The sequence below is a fragment of the Cheilinus undulatus genome, linkage group 7, assembly GCF_018320785.1.
Source record: "Cheilinus undulatus linkage group 7, ASM1832078v1, whole genome shotgun sequence".
NCBI classification, from domain to species: domain Eukaryota; kingdom Metazoa; phylum Chordata; class Actinopteri; order Labriformes; family Labridae; genus Cheilinus; species Cheilinus undulatus.
The window spans coordinates 13,650,596-13,672,393 of record NC_054871.1 but is presented as its reverse complement, the minus strand read 5'-3'; the positions used below and the strand labels follow the sequence as shown (position 1 = coordinate 13,672,393).

The window sequence follows — 21,798 nt, the reverse complement described above, 5'->3', positions numbered from 1 at the left end:
CACAGTCCTTGTGCAGTGTGCGGCTTTAAAAGAATTAACTATCCCAACCATAACCATCTTTGAATCAGATTGTGAATGTTTAATTTTGCTGTAGAAAAATCAGCAGTTTAACTTTAGTTGTTTGTGACTTCCTATGCTTCTGCCACGAGCCTCAAGTGGACGCTTGAGGAACTGCAGTGTTTCTGCATTGGCTTCATTTCAGGCGCTGAGGTTGCTCCTTGATCCAACATATCATTTTAAGTATTTGGCCAAAATTTTTTAAATCTAGTTCTGTGTAAAAAGGTGTCAGTGCAGCCCTGTGTTGTGGTTTCTCTGTGTTTGACCTCTGAGGCTTTAAGCACAGATTACTCCAGTTTAGATCTACGTAACACCTCTTTTTCCTAGTGATGGAAACACTCCTGTCTTGAGCTGTCTGATCCTTGGCACGTAAAAGGACTCAGTGACAGTGGCTCTGCTTATTTGTGGCATTGCTCTTAAAGAAAAGTGTTCTCCAGCCGTCTAGTTCCAGCAAAGATTAACTTTTTGATAACTACTGAGTTTTGAATAATTACAAAAAAAATTTAATGACCTCAAAGTTTCTGCTTAAACTTGTTGCAGAAAGTTTTAGCTGGTTATTTAACAAACTGACATTAATACTGAAACATTCAATGAGCTAAAAAAATAAAAACATGCCATCTTCCTTATATGGGTTATTCAGCATTTTTCATCAGACATGGTCATTTAAAGTTCTTAACTGATCCGGCCACAGGACCCACCAGTCTGTCTTACGACTGATTGCGACCCAAGTTTCCAAAAATGTTTAACAATGCATTTATTTAATTGAGTATGTTGCAGTTTGGAGCACGACTGGACCAAAACACCTGATATAAAAAAGAATAGGGGCAAAACTGAAACATTTTATACCCTCTTTCCCCATCATTATGTCAATTTTTGCCAGTTTTACAGAGAACTTGAAAAATTACTTCATTATCATGGGAACAGTAGCCAGTGACTGCAAGAACTGGAGATAAATTGGTTGAAATATTGATCAAACATTTAAATGTACCCAATTTCACAGTAAAATAGGGTAAAATTAATGGTATCAATGCATGTCCAATAAGAACTTCAGGACTTTAGCCCCCATTTTTGGGTCCTGACCCACCAGTTGAGAACCACTTATTTAAAAGAACCCATCATATTAAGACACACTGACTTAATTAAATTAATATTATTGTACTTGTATGTATGTTGTAAAAGGAACAAACTTGATCAGTACTTTTTGGAGAAATCTTTCTTTTAGTGGATGTTCACAGGGCCTTCAAACCTTTGAGCCATTGAATGCCATTGAACTCGACCTTGGATGGATGTGTGTGTGGATGTGTCAAGACTGACTCTTGCACATCGGGCTTTGTAATGAATCCTTAGCACCGACAAGCATGCCTAAAATGTAACTGTATATATAAAAAACATAAAACTTAATCCAGAAGATAATCTATTTTGATATGAAGGGTTCACTTTAAGACTGTGCAGTCTTTGAGAAATGCACTTTAGAGATCAAAATTAAAGGATACTAGTTTTAGTCTAAATATACAACACCAAAGTTTCTCACAGGGGCTCTAAAGTGTATGTTTATCTTTCTCCAGTTTCTAAGACAAAAATGTCAGTTTAAGTAATCAGATTAAAAGAAAGCATTTTTTCAATGTGTCAAAAGATGTAAGTAGCAACTGATAATAGTGCAAAAACATGACAATGAAAACTGATTATTTTTTTAAATGTCTGCAATTTTTATTCATTTTTCTCCCAGTGTCTGATTTTTTAAATCAGGGCTGTACCCATTAAAGATGGGAGAAAAAAAGACTATTGTCACAAGAGGATTTGTGTTTTCACATACACAAAACTCCTGAAAACTTCCTGAAATTTTCAGGCTGTTTTTTAATGGTGTTGAGCAGCATGAGCTTTCAGCTGATTTCTTCAGCTGGTGACTGACTGTTTTATAAATTTGCTTTAAAAATAACGAGGATGCTTTCCAAAACAAAGGTTTGAGTGTACATAATGACATTACTTTGGTAAATACAGTGGGAGGTTTAAGAAGAAAAAAAAAACCATACAACTTTTGATAGGAAAGGAAACAAAATATTTTGAGACCGCTGTGACTGAGAGGAAGGAAGAGGAGTGTTTTACTCAAAATAATATAACTATGAACCTGGACTCTAACAGCTGACCATTTCAGAAAATGGAACTTCAGTTTACATTGGATAATATTTAATTCATAATTAATCAGTATGTGACCACTGTAACCAGTGTCAAACTCTGTTGCTCGTCCGCCATTTCCATGTCAGTCCTTTTTTCAATAAGGCAGAAATAGTCTCCTGCTTTGAGACTCATGTAGGAACAATTAAAGATCTGAGAAGCAACCAGTCTGAACTATTGAAGAAATGTTCAGGAGTCCACATATGAAAAAGGCATTTATGTGACTGGTATCTTGTTCTACATTTCAGTCTATTTTGTTCTAGTCTTTTGATATATGGCAGTTCCTCTTTTATTTTGGTGACTCTGATTCAGGAGTGCAAGCATTTGCATGACAGTGCCTGCAGTGTGCTAGCGATGTGATGGATTGCATCAGCATTCTAAAAAGTTTCTCTTCATGAGCGTGCTGTTCCCGCTGCATCTTCAGGAGTAGCTCCTCGTCCCGACTATTGTTGCTCAAAGCAGCGGTGAAGGCTTCCAGGGCTGTCTCGAATTTTGACTTCTTCTTGCGGGTTGAGCCTCTGCTAAAGGAAAGACGTCTCTTGCAGGGCCGGGATGATGCAGACGGAGAAGCCTGAGATGATGAAGCTGAGGGAATTTCTTGTCCTGTGATATCTGCAAACACAAACAAGAAAAAAAGATGTTACTGCTAGTTCTAAGATGGTTGAAATTCACAGGAAAAACCGAATACATTCATATTTCAACTCAGATGCCATGAATAAGGAGAGATAGAGAAACAGCACACTGATTTAGATGAATGAGAGTGCTGGTGTATACTATTTCTAGAAAAAAGTCAGAGAGAAATGTTATCTCCTGATTGTTTCACAGCGATTACACACTGTAGAAGTTAAAAACACACATAACCTCTGTGCAGTTATAAACAAAATTCAGGATTTTGTTTTGACTGATGCAGCTCCTCCCTGCCTGCTGAGCATCTCTCTGCACCGCCCTCTGTCAAAGCCTTGTTCCTTGCTGTTTGTTTATTTTACTGGTTGGCAAATATTTTTTATTAATCAAGTCTTTCTAGCGTCTCACAAAGATGCATTAACTTGAGTGTCTGTTACAGACAGAAAGAGAGGCAGAGGTGAGCGACAGCAATGTCTGCTGGTGCCTAAAAGTTTCCTTTGACATCCCAACCTGCAGACTAATGACTGCTTCACAGGCCTGCATAAACACAGACGCCCATAAAAGGAGCTCAATAGGAAGAGAACAGAAATGGCAGAGTACACAATCATCGCAGACAGGTCTTCACATTTATTTATGATCATTTAGAGGAAATATTTGATTTTAAAAAGGCCCAATACAAATTTTCAGGAAAGTCTTTTTTATGCTGCCTTTTATTGCAATAAACAGCTGTCAAGTTTTGGCATGTGTTTACTTGTTAGTGAACCTTTCTTTAGTGCAGGTTGTGAGTACTGAAACAGATATCAATATTGTTTCATTTTAACTGGTATCTTACTGAAAAAGAAAATTCTGGTATAATGGCATGTGTGATGCAAGAATGTTGGGAGAAACAAAGTAGAATAATATATAAAGAATGTAAGAGGTATTAAATAAAAGAAATTTATTCAATCTTCAATCCTGAGTCTTTGTAAAATTGAAAAACTGTAAAAATCGTGGTCATCCGCTCAATATCATGCATATCTTATTGTGAGTTCAGTGTTTTGTTGCATCTCTATCTAACCAGCAGGTGCTTGTTTATCTGACCATGGAGCATATCTTATTCTGCTTTTTAATGGAGTTTGTTTAAAATGCATGTTGTATAGACTATGTAAAAAATGTCACTGAGATGCTCACCATCTCTTCGGCCGTCCTCAGTCCGTGTTTCCGCTGTTATTTGGACCCTCTCCGTGGTGACTGGCTCTGTGTCTTCCTCTGTTTTAATTTGAAGAGGTTCAAATTCACCTCCAATAATCTTTGACTCCAGGAAATCCTCCTCAGGCGCTGGTTTTACCTCCTGTGTTTGGTATTGGAGAGGCTCATCTTCATTACCGTCCAGTTCAGAGTCCAGGACCTCTCCTTCAGCGGGATAGAAAGCAGGTTGGTCTCCTAAAACATTATGTAATTCATCGAAAAAGGGCCAAGATAATTTGTCACGGCCGGTGTTGTTATTTGATTCTTTTTCCTTCCTGTACATTGACTTTAAATGTTTAATTTTACGTTGACACTGTTTCCATGAACGCTCGAAGCCATTGTTCACCATATCCCGAGAAATCTCCTCATAAATGGACCGGTTACGGTACGTGTCCTTCAGCTTTTCCTGGATTGTACCTTCAGACCAAAGAGAAATAAGGCAGTGAGTTTCCTTCACACTCCAGCCACGAATATCCATGATGCTGTGTTTATCTTCTGCAGCGATGGGACGGTTTCTTTTTCCTTCGCGCGTTAATATGACGTCATTTATGTATACAAAAGGACGTACTTCCGCTTGTCAAGGGAACGTCTTCAGGACATGCAAGGCAATAACACATTTTTATTTAAACACAAACACAAGTGCAGACCGACTAAATAAACATTTAAACGATGTAATAAACGTTTTTAAAAACAGTTTTATCGATCAATCTTTGTTTATATTGCACAGTTTACAAAGACGGTAGGACTAGACCGTAATATTAATAATAATAACAATAATAATAATAATAATAATAAATATGATGATGATGATTATATTTTATAATAGTAATGGACTTAAAATGAAAAATATTTCCCATAATCGTCAAGATTAATACATAAACAGTCATGAAAAAGTTCACTTTGTAATGATGAATCTATAATATACATAAGATTCACAACTTAAATAATTATTTAATTGTAGGAAAAACAAAAAAAAACTTGTCATGATGTCCTAATTTTTTGAGATGTACCTTAAATAAGGATCGCCATCCCCTTAAGTGAAGTAATCAGTGGTAGCCATATTGAGCAATAGGAAAACAGTGCTTCTTTACCCTGGTTGAAAACAATGACACATTGTGTTGGCTGATTTGCACAAGCAGCAGTAAAATGAGCCAAACAGTGATCAGTGGAGACACAATGTTAATGTGCAGGGTGCGCTGTCTTCAAGCCTGTTTCTACCTTGCATTAGTAACCACCCTGGGTGATCTGATAACAAGCAGACAGGAGTGTGGGCATTTAACTTTGCATGGACACTGTGTCTCCCATGAGTACTTGAGGTGAGAATTCTCTCACCTGCCTCACATGCAAATAAGCACCTGTTGGTTCAAAAAGGCTGTTGTATGCTAGACTTTAAGAAGACAAATTGTGCTCAGGAAACATAGGGAGTGTCCTTTGATGGACTCAATAATAATTATAACTCACTCTGCTCATGAAATTGTTGTTAATATTAAGATTTTTTTCTTATAGTGGCTGTTTTTTGGCATTTCTAACTAAATCTCAAACAAAACCAGACAGGTTTTTCCTAATCCAAGGGGCAGAAATTTTCAACATAAACCCCCCTTTAAATATGATATCACAGTAAAAATAAAATTTTAATAAGACAGACGTGATTTTAGCATACAATTTAATCAGAGAATATCTTCTTTTCTGGATACACTGCATTTATAAGGAGAGTGCAAACAAGAGAGAAAAATGCCACGGTGCTCAGGACAGCACGCAGGGCTTTGAACCAGCTGGGATAAGTGGGCAACAGAGACAGATCATAGTGCAGAGTGACTCCAAGTGCCATGATAACCATAGTTCCTGCAGAAATGATGCTGTCACTCATCAGCATGGTCACCCATGCTAACAGAGAAGGGACCACGCTGTTAGCCAGGTTTATCCAGTCAGGTTTAGCCAGACTGCTCTCAGGAAGTGCGAATCCCCAGCGAGCTCCACCCAGGAAGGAAACGATGGATGCTCCGTAGGCCAGCTGAGCATAGGCCAGCTCTGGACAATAGCTCTCAGTCACAGCCATAAACAGAGTGGGAGTGACAAATGGGATCAGCCCTGCAAACCCCAGGTACAGAGCAGGTTTGGGACTCTTCCACAAGTCCTTCATGTCATAGCGCAGCAGGTCCAGCTCCCTGGGTGGAGGTTCAGGCAGGGGTCGTTTCTTCAGCCTCACAGCAGAAGAGTGAAAATGTCGGTTCCTCATAGCATAATTCTGGGTCATGTGGAGGAGCTCAGTCCTCCTGGAACCCTGAACAGCAGGACATTTAACTCTTCCATTATCCCAGTCTAAAAATGACAGCTTTATTGTTGAGGCCCAGCATGTCTGTGGGGGGCTTGATCCACAGATGGGAGCTGATGTCCAGCATCTTTGTGGAGGCCTCGCCCAGTGCCTTACCTGAGGAGATATTAACATTAAATGTAAACATACATTTCTAAGGTAATAAATTGTAAGATTAGTGAATAACTGAGTCACAAAATGTTTGTACCTGCTGGGCTGCAAGAGAGCTTCTTCTAAGAATGGCAGAGAGCATCTGATGATAGAAGTACACACAGCCAAGGTTAATACCATACAGTTAAGGCTCAGTGACTCAAGACTTGAAGAAGAAGACAGAAAGTGTGCATCAACAGTAGTGCCGCACAATTAATCTAATCACAATCACAAAGCCAGGGTGTGCAAGTCTATGATCATATAAAAGGCTGCAATTGTTTGTGCATTACGTATTACCCTAAAGGTTCACAAAATGCATGCAATAAGCCATTTAAGTTTACAACAGTGCTCTACATTTGCACTTTGTAGTAGTACCTTTGTTCTAAGAAAAAGGAAAAATGTTTATTTTTTGGAAAATTTTAAGTTATTTTGAAAGCAGTATTGTAGAGGCTTTCAGGTTTTGTATTTTTTTAAAGCCACTTAATATTTGTATGTTTTGGGTTGAGTAATACACACTTCAAAAATGTCATTCCCTATTCACTATCAATGCAGTTTCCTTGATAACCAAGCAGGTAGACAAATGATACCTTGTAGTGCACATTGTTATCAACATGATTTCAGTATCAGAAGCAATTCACTCAAAAAGTGAATTGTCACATCAGCAAATAAAAAAATTCTGATATTTACGACCAATATTTTTAGGTTTGCTGATATTGGCAAACTAATTTTGGCCAGTACTGATACCCATGTTTAATGTAGTTCAGACCTAACACATCAGTCCTTCCCAGACAGTTTGAAGTTTTAGGATGTATCATTAAATTAACAAATTTCAGTCCTTGAAACAGACTCAGGAATGATGTTAGGAATGATGATGGATAAAGTCAAAGACATCAGGTGATGTAGGTCTTTTCGTTCAGCCTCAAACTCCACAAACTCATTTGTCCTTATAGCTAGTATTTACAGCTAATACAGGCAAAATTTTACAGCCAAAATATCGTCATATCTGCTTATACCAACAACTTTTTCAGCTAATATCTGCCAACACCGATATGGCAATAACAACATGCATTCCTAGGTATTCTGGCTATAAAAAGTTGCCTATATCAGCTGTAAATGTTGGCCATGTGAACAAATAAGTTAGTAGAGTTTAAGCAGGACAAAAAAGCCTACTTCTGCTGAAGTCTTTTACTTTATTCATCCTCTTTCTTTACACTTTAAAGTGTGTTTTATGGGCTGGAATTTGTATTTCATCTTGGATTAAAAATTGTCAGGACTGAAGTGTTAGGTCTGACCCACATTCAAATATCAGTATCAATATCAGTATAGGCTAAAATTAATTGTAAATATTGGCGTATCGGATATTGGTAATTATTATATATAGGGGAAAACTTATGATATTATTTTTGTATTATATTTTATTTGCAATTGCAATGTGTTCAGTACAATCGCAACCAAATTGTGAAGCACTAAAAGGTAAATGAATGCATTATACTACAGGACTTAACAAAAGACGATCTTATTTATAGTACGAAAATATTTTATTTTCAATGCAAATCTAAGAAAAAACAAAAAAGAATAGAACAGGCATGTAAAAATATATGACTATTATGTTTAAGTTGAGTTTGTAGTAGGCAGAGAAAAAGCAGAATAAATGTATGTAACAAAATGTATATTGGTGAATAAGCGCATACCGTTGTTACAGGCAAAGCAGCTATTTAATTCACAAACAAATGACGCAACTCTGTTGTTGAGACAGTTACAGAAATAAAGGAAAAGTACAACTACACCGACCCACACTGCACAGATCGGTGTGCTGGTTGAAGACGGACCGTGTTAACTGCTTCCTTTGGTTGCCACAGTGACAATGGTTGTTAAAAAGTCCAAATAATTGACTCTTTGATTATTTTTTGATTTGATACATGTATAATACATATAATTTAAAATTTTAATTAAATGAGATAACAATAAGACAAGTATTCGCCACAGCTCTTAAATTCACTGACATCTGGTGTGACTACGACAGCCGGAACGGAAGTCACCGGTTAACATGGTCACACGTCACATCGTAACACTGGCTAACGTTAAGCGAGACCACGCTAACAACAACAGTACCGGGCAAGCTAATAGCAAATTTAACTGGGTCAATGACAGTCTCAGCACTGAATGACTACATAAAACCACGTTACTTAAAGAAACTAGTCATAATTACCACTGTGTCAGGACGAAAATTTCATACTTCACCCTGTTGTTTTTCCACAGGGTCACCTGTCAAATGAAGCACGTTGGTACGCACGTTTATTGCTTCCGTGTTCGATGAAAGGCGTCATTTAAGTGCAGTTCCACTAGTATAACAGCATTGTTCCATGTTATGAAGAGAAGGCCTAGTAAATCACTCTAATAGATAAAAGTTAATGAAATAGAAATAAATAAAAGTTTAAATGTATCGTGGACTCAGGATGTTTGGGGGCACAGATGAAAATGAGAAAGAAAGGGCACCAGCTGTGTGTATTGTTTAAAAAGTTGTAAAACATTCATAGCGTGGAGTACTTTGATATTCTGGTTATGGATGTGATTATAACCACTACACCTCTAAAAAAAAAGAGACTAGGAATTGTGAACCACTTCATGACTGGTTTAATAAAGATACACAAGGGAGGATATCACTGAAAATGAACTTTAAACCAAGGAGCTTACTTCATTGAATTTCTCCACTATTGAATATGTGGTTTCATCCACTGAGAGGATACCCTAGTCACTTACAGGAAGACCTGGAAGACACAGCATCCCCTTACTGTCCACTGGAAAGGCAGCTTGGAGGACTATATATCATGTATTGCACATTTAAAGGCAGCCTTGTCATGAAGCAAATTTTCTCCACTTAGAGGGCACTAAGCCAAATTTTGTTGATGTTCAGGGCATTTTGGAAGCAATTTGTCAGCTTGTCCACTTCCAGGTCAAATTTGCCTAATTACAGGGAAACAAAGAGGGCAATTTGTCAAATTTTGTCTGCATAGAGGGCACCAGAGGGCAATTTTCCATTTGTTATTCCCACTCAAAATGCACCACAGAGGGCAATTTTCCAATTTTTTTCCACTTAAAGGGCACCAAACAGGGTGCTCCATTGGGTTTATACCAGAGTGATACCAGAAGTGATATTGATTTAATGTTTATTAGTTAAACAAAATGACTATAACAATGGGGTTAAGGAAATATGAAAAGGTTGTATTTTTCACTAAACCACATTAATAATATATCAGATGATGGTTAAAAAACATTGTATTCCCCCTTTAAAATTGATCATTCAATGTCAACATTCAGGGTTGAGACATCAAGAGCACTCTGCTCCTTTTGTGGCATTTATGCTGCTTGAAAAGACCTCTTTTCCTCAGGTCCCACTCTTTTTTTTATCCATGTTTCCCTTCTTATTTATTTAATAATCCAGCTATAATGTTTCCTTACATTTGAAAAAAAGTAATTGGAGTTAGGATTTGATTAACTATCCATACACTGGGCCTGATTAGGCCCAGTGTATGGATATTTAATTTGATTTGAACAAAAAGTTATTAAGATTGGGGAGCAGATGGCCTGGTAGTGTGCCCCTGGTTTGAATCTGACCTGTGGCGCTTCCCTGCATGTCTCTCCCCAACTTTCTCATCTCTCTTTCCGATTCTGTCCACTGTCCTCCTTTATCATTAAAGGCACTAAAAGCCCAAAAATAAATCTTTAAAAAAGTCATTAAGGTCAGTATTTATCAGACTTAGAGAAATATATTCTTTAATGATACAGCAGACAAGTTAAGGCTCATGTGAAGACGCATTTTATACATAGCTGCATTAAAGACAAGAAAATATCACCTAAAAACAGATTTTTTCACAACACATTTGTTGTAATGGTGTTTAAAACAACTGTACCGTGTATTTTCAAAATAAAAATGCTGTTTAAGCAGTTTTTACTACCTTTTATATATATATATATTTTATAACAGTCTGTTTTTAGTACATGCTTGACTGCTTTTATGAACCTTTAGTCCCATCAGACTTGTGTGTTCATCACCAAAATGCCCAGAAGGGGTCAGTCACACAATATAAATCCACCCATACTTATCTCACTCTGCTTATCGCAGGCAGGGTCAGAAGTGCTGGAACAGATCCTAGCTGTCTGGGTGAGAGTTGGGTACACGTTGGACTGGTTACAGGGAACCACAGGGCTGACATGTACAGAGAAACATGTCACATTCACACCTATGGGCAATTTAGAGTCACCAATACCCCTAACAAGTGTGTTTTATTTTAGCCTTTGGGAGGACGCTGGAATATGCAGACTCCACACAGAGTCCTGTCTGATGGGATTCAAACCAGGACTGTGAGGTGACAGCACCACCATGCAGTCCCTCTAAATAAATATTTTCAGAAATATTTTATTGTCAACAGTTCTTTTGATTTTTAATGCAAGCAGCTTCTTCTAGATCAAAAAACATATAAACCTGTAATTGCTTGCTCTCATCCTGTCTTATGCTCCCACTTATACTTATCAATATATATTAAAACTCAGATGTTTATTTATCAGTATAGCTAAATGATAAAAAAAAAAAGATTAAATATGCATAATGTGGAAAGTTAAATATTGAAAACAGGATTACATGTGCAGACCATAAATGACAGCAGACATACATAAAGATGAGATAAGGAGTCAATAGTGTTTTCCATAGAGTGCTGAAAGGGAAATCTTTAAACAAGGGCTCTGTCATTTCACACATGTTGGTAAAAGGTACACACAATGTAATCAATGAGCCCTTTTGCACAATCCTATAATAATTGCATAAAGAAAAATATACACGGCTATCCTGTAAGAATCAAGTGTGCAGCCTTCCTGCTTTTATAGATGAAGGATGTGTTCAGACTGCTCCGTCACTCTGGAAAAAAAACACATATATAAATAAATGAATAGATAAGTAAAAAAATAAAGATGAAAAATATGGTTTAGTCTTAAATTATAACTGTAGAACTATTCACAGTCACATGTTTCACATCATCTTGTAAATGAGTCATGGTCTGCACATCCCAAACATTATCTTGCTATAAAATACATCAGTGGTTCTCAGCTGGTGGGGTGGGACCCAAGAGTGGGTCATGAATGTGTGCTCAGAATAAAAGAACATGTGGCACACAGTTTTTGGTTTAAAAGACTATACATACATGCACTGGTGGACTCAATGAGATGGCAGGAGAGGCGATTGCTTCTCCCTTTAATGTTAAAAAAAACCCTGCAAAAGTTCCCTCTAAGATACCCCTTTGATGGATAAAACATGAAGTGCCCTTTGAACTGCCCTTTCAGGGTACAAAATGGGATAAAGTGCCCTCTAGGGCAGTGGTTCTCAAATGGTGTGGCAAGGTAAACCAATGTGCCTGGAGGCAAGTCAAGGTGCGCCTTGGGAATTTGTACCATGCCTGATTAATATGACTATACAACAACCAAATATACATTTACATGTTTGCTCTGGTATTTTGGGTTCTATCAATGATTGAGATAACCGCTGTGACAATATTAGCATTTTAAAACTTGCAATATAATATGGCATTAAAATGTCCAAAAATTGCACCGTCTCCTAGACAACTGAATATCCTTTGTGGTATTTTGTGTATTTTCTCTCTGTGCCTTTATTTCATATGTATTTTGAGTAATTTGGTGTAAAAAGAACTATTGATGGGTACAAAAAGGTTTGGATTTCCTATAGCAGATTGCTTGAATCAACAACTGTGGATAAGGCTGGTATGGCAAAAATTATGCAAAAACATACATGCCTTGTCCAAAATGTTGGAATAAGGCATGTCTAGGTGTGCACTGTGAATTTGAACAACTTTACATCAACAAAGGGTACAGTTTTGCATGGATATGGAGAAGGTGTGCCTTGAGCAAAAAATGTTTGAAAATCATTGCTCTAGGGTGTCCCTTCACTGCAAAACATGTGATGTAGGGAACTCCAGGGTGTCCTTTCAGTGCCTGAAACCTGATGTATACATCCTCACTTGTTTATGTTTGTGAAATGGTTAAATAGTCAATAATTCATCATCTGAACCTGGTTATTTCACTATAGAAATATACAACAACTTTTTTGTCTCTAATGCCCTGCCATATACAAAAGGTGCCCTTTTAATTATGTTGTCCTGATTCTGCCAGTTTGCATCAACATATTTTATTTTACTCCATATTAACATGATAATGAGTTAAATTATGGTGTTTTTTAACATCTTATCTTTTTTTTTCCATTATGGGATAAAAAAAAAAACTGTTTATCAAATGAAAGCATGTTAATTCCTCAAGATCTCTAGGAGATAGCAACATCGTCCTGCTGCAGACTGCATATCTCAGACACCACCCCTTGCACACCACTACGGTGAGATGCCGCCAGTGTCAGAATGGAAATACAGGCTAAAACTTTGAAAATAAAATCTGATTAAACTTCCGTTAAAGGCTGAGGTAAGAGTTAGGCTACCAAAAGGTGCAAGGTGAAAACCTGACCTGATGTTCCTGATTGCAGATTGTTTAATTAAACAGTCTGCTTACAGGACAAAAGCTTGTCTACCATGAAAATAATCTATCCTAGCTCACATAGCTGGGGTAAAGCTTACGAAGTGATGTTAGCTACGTAAGCTACATTTCAGGTTAGATACCGACCCCTCCACAGCAGCCGCAGCAGTCTCCACAGATCGCTCCCAGCAGGCCGTTCAGCACCTGCACAGCACACAGCGCTATCTGGATCAAACCCACGACCAGCAGGATGGCGAATAGAGAGAGATGCCAGGGCACCACGTTTTTTGGATCCGAACATTTATGCCACAGACTTCTGTCTCTCAGGTAGTCACTGAAAAAGAAGGTAAAAAAGAGACAAGTTCGGATCATGAGGTACTTTCAGCATGTGAAGAATGAATGGTGAGTGAGCATCAGAGTTAACAGCCTCATGCTACCTACCAGCAGACCAAACTGCTGCAAAGCTGTTTTTAATATTACTGAGCTGAATATCAGCCTCATTTAAGAGTTCAAGTGTAAAGGATGGACTGACCCCTAGCTGAACTTCTCCATGGTCATCTCTCCACTAAGAATGTGTAGTTCATTAAGCAGCTGATCCTGGATCTACCTAAAACTTGGCTTTAAACCTGGGGTGATCAAGCCTTTGTGGTAGCTGCCCTTTATCTGAGGAACAGCTTACCACTTCAAATGAGATCTGCCCATACTCATGAATGTTTTAAACTTTTGTTGAAGACTTTTGGCTTACCTCTCAAAATGAGAATATTTCTATCCCAGCATATTTTACTTTTAATGTTATGATGGATTGCTCATAGACCACTGTATGATGGGAAATCTCCAGATTGACTTGGCTTTGTTACTGAAGTTGATCAGCTCAATAGGATCTGGCTAGCAGTCTATTTGTCTTTCAGCTTGTTGTGACATTGAAACCCACATTTAAGCTGTGCTTCCTGCAGCAGCCTGGTTTAGTTCGGTTTGGTACATTTGCGATTATATGAGTTTCCAACGTCAAAAAAACCAATCTGAACTATTATACTTTATTCTGGCACTCTTTGGTGTGCTTTCAACAAGTGGCCCAATTTTGTTCAGAACAATTTGCCACAATTTGGGGTGCGCCAAATCCTGATCTTGCTTGCATTTCCACAACCAGTGATTTCCTGAACTGGTAGGTGGGGGTGTACACTGCATGGAGAATAGTAAAATCAGCTGAGTTATTGATCAACTGTTAAGCCTCACCCTTCAACACCAAGAGCCACTCACATTTCTTGCAGCTGCACAATGCACTCAAACATCTGACTCACGGACCTCCATAGTGTTAGAGACATTCGTGGCTTTTTTCTGTTATTATTCTGAACATGGTGGAGTCACTCCAAGACCCCAGGTAAAGCTGTAAGGTGAGGAGTGCAAACTCTGGGATGCTCTCCTTTTGTTGAAACTGATGGTACATCAAAGTTTTAGAGTAGTGGAGATATATTTTTTGAGTAATCCTTTCTTTTACATTTATGCCTGCCATTTTTTGAATGTTAAGCCACTTTTAACCCCTTTCCTGTTTTCTTACCCTATGATGCAACTTCTTTGCCGCTGTTTTGCCACTTTTAACCCATTGTTGCTGCTTTACCCCAATTGTGCCACTTTGCTCACATTTGCCACGTTTTTATTGGTCATTTTTGCTGTCTTCTGCCCTTTATGCCACTTTTTTGCTGCTGTTTTTTCACTTTTAATCATTTTTTTCCTCTTTTCTCATCTTTTCCACTTTTAACCCAACATTCTGTTTATTTTTGTTACTTTTAACCCATTGTTGCTGTTTGACCCCAAATTTTTCCACATTTCGCTCATGTTTGCCTTTTTTTCATTGCTAATTTTAACCAATTTTTTGCCACTTTTCCCTGATTTTTTTTTGCCTTTTCCCCCCTAAAATGATAATAATAATATTAATTCTCCATCAAAGTTGTCTATATTTTTCTGTTCTGTTTTTGGATATCCTGACATTTGTGCATATCATGGCTTATTTTTAAAGTCTGACATTACTTCCTTTCGTTCAGTGTGTCCATTCACATTGTCATCACCAATAAGAAGGTAATTCTGTTCAGGAAAAGGGGATCACATTTTGAAAAAGGCTATTATTGTTGCTTTGATAAAAATGGTTATTATTCAGGTTAAAATCTGGTTATAACAGCTTAACTTTACAGTGGACCATGATTTTACAGTCCTTCTTGGGCCCCTCAGTTTGGCTGGGCCCCAGAAAGCTCTCCCCTTTATCCCCCCTTATGGGTGGCCCTGGTTGCAGATAATATCCTTTCATATCCACAGGATGAACATGGCCCACTGTTTGTTTGTCTATCATTACTGCTGGCATAATTACAAACTTACAACCAGCTCTTACCTTATAAATTGATGCACCAACCTTAAGAATGTCAGCCCTCTCATCTTACTATACTCTCACCACATGGAAGAAGATACTGTAATGTTGAAGTACCCCTTGGTTTAAAAAGTAAAATACAAATCTGAAAGGGTTTGCTTTTGGCACACTGAATGCTAATCTCTGATATAATGGGAGATAGGGTTAAAAAGAATAAGAAGTAAACACCCAAATACTCTGCTGAACTGTGTGGCTTACCCGTCTGAGAAAGGAGTTCCCCACAGTGTGTTGTTTCCTTGGCCTTTCTCGGTCACACACAGAGGCCCTTGGTTTATAGCCAGAGAGGAGACTATGACTGAATAACCGGCCCCCATTACACCCACAGCTGCAAACAGGATGGAGCTCAGCATCTGCACAGAGACGAAGAGAGAGAGAGTAGCTCATGTTGAGAATCGCAGGTATTTTAACCCTAAGGCAATTGCTTTTGACCTTGAGGCATAGGCAGATGGATGAGGTATAACACATTATTCTAATAATTATGATGAATACTTAGACTGTAAATAAGCTGCACAAAGTGTATAAAATAACATCAATATTGAGTTTGATAGTGCAGAGAATTCCCTGGGAAGGACCCGTGGACTAACACTGATTTCAAGTCCCTGAAAAGCTCCACTACGTCCTCATAGGTAGGTAGGTTACACCTTCCATCGATAGACATTAAACCACAGGACAGCAGCATGTCTATGGTTTTGTAGACTGAAAAGAAATGCTTCAAATATTTCTTTTAGCTGTGGTAGTCGTGATGGTGTCTTACTGCTCTTTGCCTTTGGCCCCTAAATGACTAAAATGGACCCTTTTCCTGCTCACTTTGAACATCTGTGGCTACAAAGAAGTTATGCTCTGTGTTCAGGTGGAGGCCCAGGAGCAGAGGTAACACTAAAGGTGTGTATTCTTCTTGTTTGCTGATTCCTGAACCCCTCAACGCCCCCCTATACATTCCTGAAGTATTGATCGGTCTTTACCAGAACAATAGCAGCTCTGTGTGATAAAGTCAGGTGAAACTCCTGTATGAGGAATGCCTTGGATCAAACCTGCATCTGTTTGTATGACTGACAGTGTGTGCTCACTTTAGTGTTGTCTTTGTTTAACACTTTTGTTTAGACTCTACGGTGAACAGGTGCTAACCGGCAGAGCGTCTGATGATAGGAGCGGTCAGAATAAAAACAGACGTGTTATGTATTTACATGTAAAAGGCAACTCATTTTGCTCCTCTATGAGATCATAAAACAGAAGCTCTCCACTAGTTTAATGCCAGGACCCACCACCAACTACCTAAATCAAGACCCAATTGTTTTTTTACATTTTCAGCCATAACTAACATTTCTTAATTAAAAATTAAGGCACTTTGACTCAAGAGAAAACAAAAGATGTGATGGAACTCAGCAAATTCCTTCAAATTAAAAGCCCATCATCGACTTTTTGCTCTTTACTTTTTTCCAGGCTCACATCCTGAAAACGGCTTTGCAACACACTTTTGGGAAATGACCCACGGGTTGAAAACCATTATTTAAATGTACAATTATTCTACCATTGGACACTCTAAATTTGGGAAACATCATCATAAATACCTGTGTGCAGAGAAGTTTATATTGCTTTTAAATAAGTGTCTTAGGATATTTAGAAAACCTCACAAATGTGCTAGATTCATTTTCACAATTTAAACTTTTTCCAACTAAAATCAAACATTGCATAATGAATGTACTGCTTGACTATATTATGCATATTATTTAATGATTTACAAGTGTTTAATTTATGTAAAAAATGCAATAAAATAGAATTCGAAATTCTATTTTACTGTGCCATTCTTAGTCTTTTATATTTGAGTGCAAAATTAAACATTTTAACATCTCATTTTAATACCTAAATGTTTGTAAGAGTGCTCTGGAGTGTTTTTTGATTTTGTTAGGTACAAACAAATCACAGATGAGAAAGCTTTGGCGAATTTCAGAATCTTCTTAAAAACTACATAAAAGGGATTTAAGAACAAATTTTCTCTTATGCCAAATATTATATATTTTTATTTATTGGATGACATTTTACCACAAAACAGAGCACTAATTCATTATTTTATTGTCTATAGGGACCTGCCTTTCTTAGGCTAAGGCTTTTTGAAGGGTTTGGATTTTGCTTATAAGGCCAGGGGTCCTCAAGGACCTCCTGCATCATCAAAATTAGGGCTGTTAGCATTAATGCTTAAATTGCAAATTACGATCCATGATTCGTGCATTGATTTTTAAAAAGCGCACCAATCACAAGCTTTATTGTCCCCATCAGGACACGTTGAGTCACTGCAGTGTCTCACTGCAGCTGCAGTGATGAAAAATCAGGATGTCACTGCTCCTTAAAGTCTTATTTCACTTTTGTTACAATCTTCAATCTTTCCAAACGTCCTTATTTTTTATTTTTTAAAAAGCAGGTCTGTATGTAACATAGTGGAGTATCAAAATGAAATATATGGGGCAGATTTATCGTGACCGGCCACAGAAACGCTGAGATTAATCGTGGTAAATTTCAATGATTGACAGCCCTTGTTAAAATCTTTTTTTTTGTGTTATCATATTCTCTCGTCCCTTATTTTCATTCAGCACCCATATTTACATAATTGAAAGTAATGTAAGAAGTATCTTGAGGCCCCTACAAGCATGAGGATCCCCAATTGCCTACCTTTCCCTACCACCCTTCATCCCTTTATCCTAAACATGGATAATAAACTGTAAGTAAAGCATTTTGTGTTTAGGTTTTTGTACTATAGATGGTGTTTCACAATTTGATTCTTGCCAGGTTACATTTAAAAGAAAAAATTAAGACCTTAAGTTAACTCTGTGTTGTATCTCAAAAACACTAAGCAACGCGATAAAACTATAAAATGGTGTAAACTGCAATCTTTCATTCCTACCAAAGCTGCTGGAGGATTTTTGTTGCAGGTTTTACAGAAAAAATGACCTGAAAGACCACAGAGGCTGCTGTACATGACAAACAGACAAGTTATGTAGGCCTTTTTCCACTTAAGACAATTTGGCATGATTAAGCTGATGCAGCATTTACAGCAGTTACAATCAAAATAACTCTGTCTTAGTTGTTAAGATGAAGGAATTTCCACCTTTCTTTTGAAATAAAACATCATTTTCCTTATGCAAATCATATGTGAATCATTATTTCATTTTGTCGAGAAGTTAAAGAGTGAAAAATCTCCTCACCGCAAATCTCCTCCCACAGCTTTCATTGCCACAGCATCCGCAGCAGTCGTTGTTCTTCAGACCGAAGAAGACCAGAGCTGGGAAGATCATCTGTCACACAAACACACCCAGAAATCACACAAACACAGACGTATAAAAAACAGAGGAGCAGATGGTGAATGGTTGTTCCTCTGCTGCGTGCAGACGGAAATAAACTTTTTAATATCCCATCATCATCATCATCACCATATACAGTCTTATATAACTAGTTACTACAGTTATTAAAAACACATCAATTTTCACCAAAGTACAAAAATATGTTTCCTGTCTACAAAGCATATTTTAATGATCACATAGTATGCAAAATACACTTTTCCAGGCTTTTCTGACAAAAATGTGTGCCCATGGCCTGTCCACAATCCCCCCCAAGAACACCCCCCCCCCCCCACACACACACACACACACCTTTCAGAAAATGTGTGCTGAAACAAAACATTATTAGATTTTTCCCTCATGATGTCATGTGGGGAGTTAGCACCGCCCCCTAGTTCAGTTGCCCCTCCCCTCTTGAAAGAATGTTCTGCCCTCCTCTTCTCATCCTCCTCAGCTGCCAGCTGAGAGGAGGATGAGAAGAACCACATCGATTAAGCCACACTTATTTCCTGAGAAGGGTGGGGTCAAACAGCTCATTAACATTTAAAGCTACAGACACAGAAACAGTTCGTTCTGAGCAGGGCTGAAACAGAGGGTTTTTAAACATGAAAAAATCTAATACTGGAGTGTTTTTTCAGCAACAAACTTCACAGGCATGTTTCGGGGACCATGGAGACTAATATAAACTTGTCTTAAAGGGGTAAAGTATGTGACCTTTAAAATATGCTATCATCATCATAGTTTGCGGTTTTCAACATTTATATTGACAACATACCAAACATAATCAATACTTTCCTTGAAAACCTTTTGTAATCAGATAAATGATAAAAATGCCCTCCTCATATGTGATAAAAGAAAAAAAAATATGTGAAATGTTATGCCCATTTTCCCCTGGGTTTTGCTTGAAGGTGTAATAAACATCTCAATTAAAAAAAATAAAAAAATAACCTAACTAAGAATTTTCTGGCTATTATTTGAGGTATCATTCCATCAAAGTTTTCTCTGAAATTTCCATGCTGGTTCCTCAAAACTTTTCAAGAATGTTTGCAGAATTTCCAAACAAATTCCGACTCGAATTTCTAAGCGAATTACCCAAATTGTACAAATCAATTCCCCAAAATTCCAATAAAATGGTGGCAAAATCTAAACAAACTGTCTGAAATTTCAATGAAAATCTTCCAAAAAATTTCCACTAAATTTCCATGTAATACTTCAAAATTCTCAATAAAAATTCCAAATAAATGTTCCAAATTTTCATTAAAAACACCCAAAATTTCTTAACAAATAAATTTCTCAAATTCTCATGAAAATGCCCCCCCAAGCAAATTTTCAATGAAACTCTGCAAAATGTACAGACATATGTCCTAAATTTGAAGATGCCTAAAAAATTTTTCCAAACAGCCATCCAGAAAATTCTTTGACACTTGGACACTGATTTCCAAAGCAAATTTCCAAAATTCACATGAAACATATTCCCATCTTATGAATATACTTGAAAATTTCAAATAAACTTCTCCCAAATATCCAAATTCCCACAAGAATGCACAAAAATTAACAAATAAAGCAATGTCCCCTAAATTTTCAATGAAACTCTACAAAATATACAAACATATCCTCTAAATTCCCATGAAAATACCCTAACACTTTCAGATAAATGACCAGAAATATCAAAAACGCAAATTCTTTCACATTTCAAGTGAATGACTTTAACTCTAAAGACTCTCTGGACAATTATCTAAAAAATTCTAGTAACAGAAACATTACAGTGTTGTAGGAAAGGGAAACTGTGATGTCCTCATATGTACATGCTGAGTCTTAGGTTATGTTTACAGGAAAAATAAACAAACCACCTAAATATTCTCAGATGTTGTCTTCAGATAAGTGTTACTAACATCCTGCTGTGTATCTCCTGTACTCCCATAAGTATTCACCCATAAAGACAAATGTTTTTTTATGACCAGCTTTTACTGACAGTGTTATTGGTTGAATTTACTCACCAGTACTCCAGATCCCAGAATGCCTCCAAAGTACCACACTTGCTCTGTGATGTGGTCGCTCTCCACAGCCACCCCTCCAGGGAAGAAGAGCAGGATGTTGCACAGCACACATATGAAGGACAGAGGCATCAGAGAGATCCCCAGACATTTGGCAAAACCACCGCAACACATTTTGACCCTGATGCTTCGAGCTCCTTAACTATAGATCTTCTGGGATTCAGAACTCCACCTAGCTGCAAAAATGATCTTAAACTGACAAAGTGAGGATGCCTGGATTATAGAAATTAAACTTTGACCTATATTTGGCCCCGTTTTTACTGCAACTTCCAAAAACAACCCAAAAAAATATCCTTACACCTCCTCAGCGTAGTTATTTCTCCCTAAATTTCTGTCCACTTTGCCTCACCTGTCCTGTTCCTTATGATTGCTGATGCTTCAGCGGAGCCTTTATACCCCTCTCCCCCTGGCCTGCCCATCTGAATGATCTCACAGCTTCACTTTTATAGCATCCAGCTGTTATACCTGAGAATCACCCACGCCTCTTAACAGGCTGCATGCAAACACACAGACATTAATGCAGGATTACATACCCTACCCTGTCTGTGCACACAGAAGACAGTGGTTAATGTTCTACCATGTGTTTTGTGTTCATGGAGACAGAAGAGGAAGTGACAGGCAGTGGATCGATAAAGGCGGGTCCTCTGTGGACCATACTGGTTTAGTTAGTAACAAGAAAATAAATGATGATAGGTAAATAATGTCTCATCATAACAAAATAAAGAGAGATACAGAAGAGAAATTGATCAATGATCACCTGATCAGAACATGCCTGGTAATTCTTTTATGATGGAGGCCTGATCAGGTGGTCATTTAATGTAAAGTCAGGCCTAACTGTTATAAATGAGGCAGTCCTTGTGCTAATGTTCAAGTAAAGATATCTTGCTGATTTATGATGTGATTTTAATGAGGAACCTCTTTGCTATTTTT

The 21,798-nt window shown here is 37.6% G+C and overlaps 3 protein-coding genes across 3 annotated transcripts; all 3 read right to left on the bottom strand.

Moving 5' to 3' along the window:
- Nucleotides 1-1,763: 1,763 nt before the first annotated feature.
- On the bottom strand, nucleotides 1,764-4,597 carry LOC121512415 (myb/SANT-like DNA-binding domain-containing protein 2). Its single transcript, XM_041791680.1, has 2 exons — nucleotides 4,024-4,597; nucleotides 1,764-2,841 (listed from the first exon to the last, which is right to left on the bottom strand). Exons 1-2 carry the CDS (start codon nucleotides 4,556-4,558, stop codon nucleotides 2,519-2,521), a joined length of 858 nt encoding a protein of 285 aa, XP_041647614.1. The 5' UTR covers nucleotides 4,559-4,597; the 3' UTR covers nucleotides 1,764-2,518.
- A 1,129-nt stretch (nucleotides 4,598-5,726) lies between these two features.
- Nucleotides 5,727-8,873, bottom strand: LOC121512414 (transmembrane protein 69-like). Its single transcript, XM_041791678.1, has 3 exons — nucleotides 8,751-8,873; nucleotides 6,600-6,644; nucleotides 5,727-6,508 (listed from the first exon to the last, which is right to left on the bottom strand). Exons 2-3 carry the CDS (start codon nucleotides 6,642-6,644, stop codon nucleotides 5,744-5,746), a joined length of 810 nt encoding a protein of 269 aa, XP_041647612.1. The 5' UTR covers nucleotides 8,751-8,873; the 3' UTR covers nucleotides 5,727-5,743.
- Nucleotides 8,874-10,334: 1,461 nt separating this feature from the next.
- On the bottom strand, nucleotides 10,335-21,273 carry tm4sf4 (transmembrane 4 L six family member 4). Its single transcript, XM_041791818.1, has 5 exons — nucleotides 20,812-21,273; nucleotides 18,683-18,772; nucleotides 15,684-15,835; nucleotides 13,217-13,403; nucleotides 10,335-11,453 (listed from the first exon to the last, which is right to left on the bottom strand). The coding sequence occupies exons 1-5, from the start codon at nucleotides 20,980-20,982 to the stop codon at nucleotides 11,436-11,438; spliced, it is 618 nt and encodes a 205-aa protein (XP_041647752.1). The 5' UTR covers nucleotides 20,983-21,273; the 3' UTR covers nucleotides 10,335-11,435.
- Nucleotides 21,274-21,798: the final 525 nt, after the last annotated feature.